Raw genomic sequence first — 8,816 nt, 5'->3', positions numbered from 1 at the left:
TTTCAGGGAAAAGGCTATCCTCTTTCCTCGAACAGGCTTCAAACTTTCGTATCTATTTATATAATTCGAAGGTTTTAATATATCTACTAAGAGGCTACAATCACCGGCGAATATATAGCAGATATACCGAAATCAACTCAGACACAAGGATATAGCATCCAAGTATATCTTTTACACCATTTTTATCGGTTCTACCACAAACTACGGGAACTTAAAATGCTATAAAACTATAAGGTTGCAAAGAACACAAAACAAAACACAAGCTTAATTGTCAAACATCTTCAAGAGAAAGAAACGACAGTTATGGAATCTACCAAGTTCAATTTGCTCTTCTTTTACGTAATTTTTCTTGCAATACTCCCCACCCTTAAGGCTAACATAGGTCACATGGACCATGTCTGGCATAGGCGAATGAAGGAAGCAAGGGAAGCTGCAAAAAAGGCATACAAGCCAAACCCCATGAAAGTTACCGCTGAATTCAATACACAAGTCATGAGGTAAATGTTGCCAAAATATCTTTATCTTTAATTATCTCTTTCCCTTTCTTCAGTGCAATAGATGAACATGAAAACTAAGAGAAAAATGTATGGCTTCACAGAGCGTTGAAAGGCTCCAACAGCACGAGAAGGGACTTGAAGAGCAATAGTAAATGCACGCCGGCAAACCCAATTGACCAATGTTGGAGATGTGACCAAAATTGGGATAAAAACCGAAAGAAGCTTGCAGATTGTGTAATGGGGTTTGCCCACGGCACAACCGGAGGCAAAGATGGGAAAATCTACGTGGTAAACGACAATTCCGACAACGACCTACTGGACCCTAAACCAGGAACATTGAGATATGCGGTTACTCGGCCAGAGCCACTGTGGATCACTTTTTCGAAAAGCATGAACATTAAGCTGAAAGGAGAGCTTATGCTAACGGCTAACAAGACGATCGATGCACGTGGTGCCAATGTGCACATCAAAGATGGTGCCCAGATAACGATCCAGTACGTGAACAACATTATCATTCACGGATTGCACATCCACGACATTAAGCCAGTTAAAGGTGGACTTATAAGAGATTCCGTCACCCACTACGGCGTTCGCGCCACCAGTGACGGCGACGGGATTTCCGTCTTTGGATCCACGCATATTTGGCTTGATCATCTTTCCATGACCAATTGTTCTGATGGCCTCATCGATGTCGTTAGTGCGTCAACTGCAGTTACCATCTCCAACTGCCATTTTGTCAAACACAACGACGTAACTTACTTCTATCTCTTCAAACATTTCTTTCATATGCATGCATGCATGCATGCTTCTAGTGTTGGTATTCTTCTTTTTGTGGCATGAATTAACGTTGTTCATTTCGTTTGTGTTGTGGCTTTTCAGGTTTTGTTATTCGGCGCCACTGATAGCTTCTCAGGAGATAAAGTGATGCAGGTGACTTTGGCTTTTAACCATTTCGGGAAAGGATTGGTTCAGAGAATGCCGAGGTGCAGATGGGGCTTCTTTCATATTGTTAACAACGACTACACTCACTGGCTAATGTACGCCGTAGGTGGCAGCCAGCAACCCACCATCATCAGCCAGGGAAACCGTTTTGTCGCCCCGGAAGACAGGAATGCAAAAGAAGTATGCAATGTTACATTACATGTTCATGCAACAAACTTTCAAAGGAAACCCTACACATTTTTTTTCGTTTCTTTGAATTTATATGCATTAACAAGGTTGGGGCACATGATATACACAGGTGACAAAAAGGACTGAGACAAATTCAGATGGGTGGAAGAATTGGAATTGGAGATCGGAGGGTGATTTATTCGTGAATGGAGCCTTCTTTGTGGAGTCAGGGAAAAAAGTTGCACAGCCTCCCAAGACAGACGTGAAAGCACAATCTGCGAAGTCCGTGGCTTCTCTGACTAAAGATGCAGGTCCTATAAAATGTGTTTTAAACAAGGCCTGCTGAACTAAACATGGAGCACTGCACGCTCAAAATAGAGAGCTTGCAAAACACATACAAATATATATATTATGTATATAAGAGTCATGTACAGTCAGACCGAACGCGAATGCTTCTGGGTTTTTTAATTTCCTTCTGTCGCTTTGTTCTTCCTTTTCCCATAGATTCTAATTTTAGGGATGGGAGATGAAGAGAATAGTAGAACTAAGCCAGATTTCTTAAGGCATGGGTGAAATTCTCAATCCTGTATATATTCTTTCATTGTACACAAATTTTCATCTTCAGATAAATTCGAGACTTCAAAAAAATTCTTTTACACACTTAAATATTTTATATTTATTTAACATTATTCTTATTTACTTTTTATTCAAAAGTTTATACTTTTTTTAACTATTTTACCTCTGTAATACATGTGAAATGAATGTGAAAGTGTGTTACAGTGTCATTATTCTTTCAAATTAAATTCTGTGCTAAGTTATTATCATTTTGTACGTGAATCAAAAGGTGGCAAACAGATTATACTCTCTGCAAAAATCGGAAGACATCACTCTGGTCAAACGGTTCATTTATTGGATTCTGATTTGACTATTTTTATCAAAACAGTGCAAAAGACAATAATTATATTAGTGTATGGATCGAAAAAGAATAAAATTTAATCCTAAATATGTTAAATATTGTTGCTTGATAAAATAACAAGCTTGAATAGACAGTTATCAGTCTTAAGGGTCTCTACTTTAGAAAGCTCCAGAAAATTTTCATAACTTAATAGTTGCAAAGCCAAAATAGAGGTAATGTTCAAGGCTACGTTATGGATTGATGAAAGGTGAAATGGAGAGAATGGAATGTAACAGATTATTTGGATTGAAAAACAAAGGGATGAGAAGTGTAAGCAACGGAACGTATTTATTACCCCTCAAATAGGAGGTATTTCTTATTTTAATAATACTATTGTATTTCCACTGTACAAGAGTAATTACTCATACCATCTCCAGCAACTCCACATATCTATTCTCACACTTGGTCAGTGACCTCTGTTCTCACAACATATACCCCTTCCTCCTTGCCCCTCTATTGCATACTGCCACATGCTTCACATCCCAACCACTTCACTTAACCAAACAATCGTAGACTTTTACTCGAGCTTTGGCATGTTTGAGAAAAGTTATTAAGGGCTTGTGAAAATTCTGATGGAAATATTGACCCTGAGTATAAAACAGGGACATATACAATGCTGTGGGGTTGTTCCAAAGGGCCCAATTATTTTATATAAAATATATAAGCTCAGAATTTTATCAATATAGCAAACCAGTCACAATTGAAACAGATAAATAAATGACATCTATTTAAATACTATCTTTTTAATACTAAAAAAGGTAATAAATGAGGTTGGAAAATAAAAATCATCGATTACCAATTTAAACAGTAAATGAGGTTCGAAAACAAAAAATAAAATAAAGACTCGAACGGGTTCATTACAAAACAAAATTTCAGTTCATTGTATGACACCATATCTATTGCTTCCACGCTTTCCTTCCACGGAACTGTTTGCCAGATCGCTGATTTTTTTTCTTTTTCTCTATCCGGGTTCTTGATACCTTATCTCTCTTTGCAGCCAAGGGCATTTTCTTCTTGTGCTCCTTTTGTCGGTTGCTTAGACCACCCGTCTGTTCACAGGAAACAATACATGTCCATTGGTTTCCAATCAAATCAAGTAGCACGGCAATTATATGATTTAGTTGTTCTTTCCACTTTCAAATTCAAATTCACAGTTTTATAAAATAAAACATTTTGCCTAGGCCAATCAAGTACCTTAGACTGTGTCTTGGATCAAGGTAATAGGAAAAAAAAACAAGAGAAACTAACATACCTTATTCTGTTTTACAGCAGTTCGAGCATGGTATTTTCCTCTTTCCTCCCTCCCTGCTCTAACCAATGCCAACCTTTCATCTTTGCTCATCTTTTTCCTTACATGAACCTACAAGATGGGGTACATGAATAGAGATAGCCCTGATTATTGACGTGTATAAGACGAAATATTTTTTTAAAGAGAATCTAGAACTGTATCTCTTTAAACAAAGCTTGTATTTCATCCTTTAGGCAAGGATTGCAGATTGAGATAATCAACCGAGCAACTAAAGCCACTTACTTCCAACATTGCACCATCCACTCGCTTTAGACTTAGTTGATCAGAAGTTGGAACTTTAATTCCTGATGACTTCGCTAACCCCTGCTGAGCTAATGCATTTTTTGCTTCTCTTTTTGCCTACAATTTACATAAATAAATTCAACAAAAGCCACAAACGCTAAAAATTGAACTTACTGAATAAGCCAAAGAAACCTTTAATTTTTTTATTCTCTGGAAGTCTTCATTAGAAAGAATTCCATCTTGAGATTCTGGTAGGACATCCCCCACTTTTGCCCCCGCCAATTTCTTCAGAGCCCGAAGACTTGTATCAGCAGCAATAATTCGACCATCAAAATCAGTAAACTTCCTCTTTTTGGCTGAGTCTTTCAATTTACTTTTAGTCTCCACATTGCCGCCATCACTTAAATAACCATGTTCACCATCTTCTTCATGATCTGAAACATCACCATCCTCTTCATCATTGCCATCCCCCTTATCGTCAACATCTTCATCAGTATCACTGTCACCAGCTTCAAAATCATAACTCTCATCTTCATCTTCTGATATAGCATCGTTACCTTTGGCTTCATCATCATCACTTTCAGTGTCATCACTGCACAACTGGCTCTCATCATCATCATCATCATCATCATCATCATCATCATTAATACTCATCGGATCATTTTGCTGGTCATTGTCTGAATCACTGCATGCAGAATCATCAGAATGATCACCATCCTGCTCATCGTTGTCAACAGTCTGCAATAACTCAACACCAGAAACATCAGTCGCAACAGTAACTTCTCCATATGCCTTTGGTCTTGCCTTTGGGTCAATAGGCCGTCCACGGTCCTTCTTAACTAGCAGTGAGGGGCAAAGCTGCAAATGAACAATATTAGTTAAAGTAGTGGATAATGTACATGAGTGTGCTTCTGGGCTTAAGCACACAAGGAGACACCTACTCATAACAGAGCCTTAACTACCTCTCTGAATAACCCAATAAGAGACCGAGCTGCCACTGAAACTGCCTTCTCACGGGACTTCTTATATAGTGCAAGGTCTTGTAACAAGTCTTCATTCATTAACTACAGTCCAAAATAAAAATATCAGAATAGCATAGTTAGGGAACATAACAAGGTGCTCAAGTATGATCTACTGAAGGTGGAATAGTGTAGGAAACAAACCCCTAGACCATTTTAGTGACAGTTTGAATTTACAAGTTAACCAGCCATAGTGGTGGGTAAATTTATTTTGCGGAAATAGAAATCAGTAAGTTGCATATATCCCTAGGATGATGAGATGGCAGTAGTTACCAATGGCATGCGCATGCATATCTCCCTCACTGCATTTAGTCCAACAGTAATAGCCTAAAAACATGAACCAAAATCATCAAGAAAACAAACTTGAGTGCCCCTGCAACAAAATAAAAATATATAGCAATATATAAAATGTTATTCAGACGGAAAAGAACACCTCTGGACGCGATCGGTCATGTACAAATTGATTTACTATTTGTTTGAACAAGGGCTCAACAGCATCAGGAGGGACCTGAATCCATATAACACCTTGAATGAGATAGGATAAACAGAAAATCATAGGAGAACAAAATATTACACAATAGCTAACAAAAAGTCGAATTCTGAAAGAAAAAACTATACCTATAAAAATAAAATGGATTGAAAATAAATCACAATTATACAGTACCATGTCATGGCAAGCCTGAACAACTGCTGCAAGCAAATTTGTTATGTCTCGTTGATGTGGCTGATTACATGATGAATACATCGCAACTGTCACACTTCAGTAACAAACAGAATACCAAATTTCACCTAATTTATGAAATGATACCTGAATATATTTCTGAAGAAAAGGATAGAAGTCTAGCACAAATAACCGGTGAAGTCCAATTGTTCGAGCAATCAATTTCAAGATCATCATCTTAACCTATATTATGCAGGGTAATCAAAGAACCAAGTCAATATGTAATTTCTGAATAAGCACAAGAAGATTTGAAAGGAATTGCTAATCTTAATTTAATACGGCGATTGGAATGCTTTTTAAGTTTTATAAGAGTAGGCACCTCAAATCGCTCGTTACAATTCTTAAGACGTGTGAACAGCTTCTCAGCAAAACCCTGAAAATCATATGTAATCAAGATGCTGACATAATAAAACAAAATTTGAGCCGAAAATGTATATAGGATGTTGAAATAAAATTTTTACAAACCTGAGCATCTTTAAGATGGTTAAGTGGTGAATAATAACTGTTATTAGTCCTTTCAGATGACATGCGCTGCTGCTTTTTCATGCTGCGTATGGCCCGTTGTAGTTTTGCTTTCTTTTTCTTTTTGCTCGCTGCTGTACCTTGGTGGCTTGCCTAAATATTTGTAAGAATAATCGATAATTATAGACAACTAAGCGTATTTTACTACCTCCATACTCAAATATAAGCAAAAACAATCAATTACACACTAATTAAGATAGTCAATTAACATTATTCAATTTCACTAATGTCCCTTGAAAATAACTTCATTCTTCAAATTCCCATTATTGGAAGATGATATATCATGAAAAATAAAAAGTAGTCAATAAAAATAGAATCAGTTTAATAAAGGATGTTTTATGATTGATAACATTAAAAAGGATGAAATGTGTACCAACAATTAACCCATTGACCCCTCCACCCCAATCCTGTTCTCTCACAATCACTTTTCCCTCCATATCTTCCATTCCTCTCCTCTAGCCTCAGCAATGATTAGGCTTCAACATAACAGAATTCACTCCACCAGTAACAGACTTCTATCCACTAATCCCACATCATTAACCTGGCTCTTTCTTTTCTTGCTATATACGAAGATGGGAGGTCCATGAATGTGTGTGTGTGTGTCTATATATACATATATATATATATATATATATATATATATATATGAAAAACCCTGATTAAAAGTGCAACACAAATTTAACGTTAATAGGACAGTTATCATTAAACATCACCTTATAAAGGGTCTCCCTGCTGAGAACAACTTGAGGAGATTCATTTGTTTCATCGTCACTGCCTGAATCATCACTATCATCATCATCTTGAATCTTCTCGTAATCAAGCAGAAATGATAAAGCTGCTATCATAATCCTGAAAGAGATAAAAAAGCATAATCCTTAGGGTGATAAAATTTCAATTTGTAACACAACATACAAAAAAACAGATAAAAGAAAAACCTCGACGATGGATGGAAGGAAGCGGTGCAAATTGCATTTGCTGTTCTTTCATCAAACCACACTTTTCTCCTGTGAAGCTCACATAGGGTCACAAGCGCCCTCTTGGCCGACTCTTCCTCCTCTTTCTATTACAAAACACAAATTCACTGACCAGTTAGAAGACTTGAGTGTTTAGATTAGTTTATTTTGTGTTTTAAACTACTTACAGTAAAAAAAACAAAAAAGAGCAAATGACGAGAAAAAGATCATCAAAAAACCTGAAGCAATCCAAACAAGACATTCTGAAGCGCGCGGTTCTTGGCTTCGTTCTTGTGCTTTTGGTTCATGCGCCTTATACTATGAACAACATGATCAAATGCCAGCTTCTTCAGCGTCCTGTCACCTAAGGTTTGAAGTTCCATGAACAACGACAGCGTTTCTCCAACATCAACAACCTACACAAATGCAACATCACATCAAACCACGACACAACTTCCATGAACCCAAATTGAAACGAACCGAGTTTATTTAAACCTTTCTATTAGCGAGGAGGATGAGCGCGTGAGTGAGGTGGCAACGAAGTCCAGAAGGCAACGTGCGCGCCGCGCAGCGAAGCAAGTCGGCGAGTTTGCGAGGGAAATCGGCGAGGTGTTTTGGGTAAAAAGGAGTGACGTGGGAGAGGAACATGGCCCTGTCGCCAAGGTCTTTGGCTACAGTGGGGTCGCTGCCGATGCCGGTGACGGAGGTGAAGCTCATAGCGGCTTGTTTCTGAAAGAGTTCGAGGGAGGAATTGAATTGGTTATAGATAAGATGTAGCTCCGATTCGTAGCCTTCAGGATCGCACTTCATTTTCGATTGCAGTGACGAAAGACTCAGCTTCTCCGCGCTCCGACCGGACGCCGCTAGGGCTTCCGCCGCGGCTACCATGCCGTCGGGACCCATACTCACTCTGTTTGGGTTTCCCACCACCAAGGGATGAAAAACAAAATGCAGCAGTGGCGGTAACGATGGTCAGCCGCAACGCTTGTCTCCGGTGATCCAAATGCAGCAGCAAAATCACAACCGAGGCTTGAAGACAACCAACAGAGAAGGAGAAAGGAAAGAGGAATGACTTTGGAATCAAATGCCAGGAAGAAGAGGAAGTGAGAACAAAGCACCGAAACGGGAATGACTTTGGGAAGAAAGGCGTCGGGGAAGGACTAGGTGAAGGAGAAAAGAGAAAAATATTAGGGTTAAATTTGAAAACCCATAATTGTAATTATGGCATTGTATGCAAGTTGAAATTTTTCAGGGGTGCGGGAAGCAATTGCAAAAACAATTGGGTGAGTTACGGGAATAAGTGGAGATTAAGGATGGATAAAAAATCTAAATTATGAAATTTAATTCATAATAATTTAAATTTATATTATTTTAAGTCTATTTAATTTGATTAATCTCAAATTTAAATTTATATTTTTTATTTTAAATTCAATCCATTTAATTAGATTTAAATTAGATAAGTTTTTAGATTTTAAAATTTATAAATCTGTGTCTAAATATAAAAAAAA

General features: G+C 37.7%; 2 protein-coding genes across 2 annotated transcripts; one reads left to right on the top strand and one right to left on the bottom strand.

Moving 5' to 3' along the window:
- The first annotated feature begins 303 nt into the window (after positions 1-303).
- Positions 304-2,061, top strand: LOC108330198 (pectate lyase). Its single transcript, XM_017564702.2, has 4 exons — positions 304-497; positions 599-1,262; positions 1,377-1,619; positions 1,738-2,061. The coding sequence occupies exons 1-4, from the start codon at positions 304-306 to the stop codon at positions 1,951-1,953; spliced, it is 1,317 nt and encodes a 438-aa protein (XP_017420191.2). The 3' UTR covers positions 1,954-2,061.
- Positions 2,062-3,319: 1,258 nt separating this feature from the next.
- On the bottom strand, positions 3,320-8,492 carry LOC108332030 (uncharacterized). Its single transcript, XM_017567121.2, has 15 exons — positions 7,804-8,492; positions 7,548-7,724; positions 7,291-7,415; positions 7,069-7,204; positions 6,299-6,448; positions 6,153-6,206; positions 5,921-6,016; positions 5,777-5,836; positions 5,546-5,620; positions 5,386-5,439; positions 5,056-5,157; positions 4,286-4,951; positions 4,094-4,210; positions 3,815-3,922; positions 3,320-3,611 (listed from the first exon to the last, which is right to left on the bottom strand). The coding sequence occupies exons 1-15, from the start codon at positions 8,209-8,211 to the stop codon at positions 3,459-3,461; spliced, it is 2,481 nt and encodes an 826-aa protein (XP_017422610.2). The 5' UTR covers positions 8,212-8,492; the 3' UTR covers positions 3,320-3,458.
- Positions 8,493-8,816: the final 324 nt, after the last annotated feature.

This window comes from Vigna angularis, chromosome 4, assembly GCF_016808095.1.
Source record: "Vigna angularis cultivar LongXiaoDou No.4 chromosome 4, ASM1680809v1, whole genome shotgun sequence".
NCBI classification, from domain to species: domain Eukaryota; kingdom Viridiplantae; phylum Streptophyta; class Magnoliopsida; order Fabales; family Fabaceae; genus Vigna; species Vigna angularis.
The sequence above is the reverse complement of the archived record's forward strand: the minus strand, read 5'-3'. Positions and strand labels throughout refer to the sequence as shown.

Bases quoted from the DNA above. Each gene is read 5' to 3' on its own strand.
- LOC108330198 (XM_017564702.2), top strand. From the start codon at position 304: ATGGAATCTACCAAGTTCAATTTGCTCTTCTTTTACGTAATTTTTCTT. The intron at 1,263-1,376 runs CTCTTCAAACAT...GTGGCTTTTCAG, and splicing joins ACGACGTAACTTACTTCTAT to GTTTTGTTATTCGGCGCCAC. The intron at 1,620-1,737 runs GTATGCAATGTT...TGATATACACAG, and splicing joins AAGACAGGAATGCAAAAGAA to GTGACAAAAAGGACTGAGAC.
- LOC108332030 (XM_017567121.2), bottom strand. From the start codon at position 8,211: ATGGGTCCCGACGGCATGGTAGCCGCGGCGGAAGCCCTAGCGGCGTCC. The intron at 5,440-5,545 runs GTGTTCTTTTCC...TCATGTTTTTAG, and splicing joins ATGACCGATCGCGTCCAGAG to GCTATTACTGTTGGACTAAA. The intron at 3,923-4,093 runs GTAAGTGGCTTT...CCCATCTTGTAG, and splicing joins TGGATGGTGCAATGTTGGAA to GTTCATGTAAGGAAAAAGAT.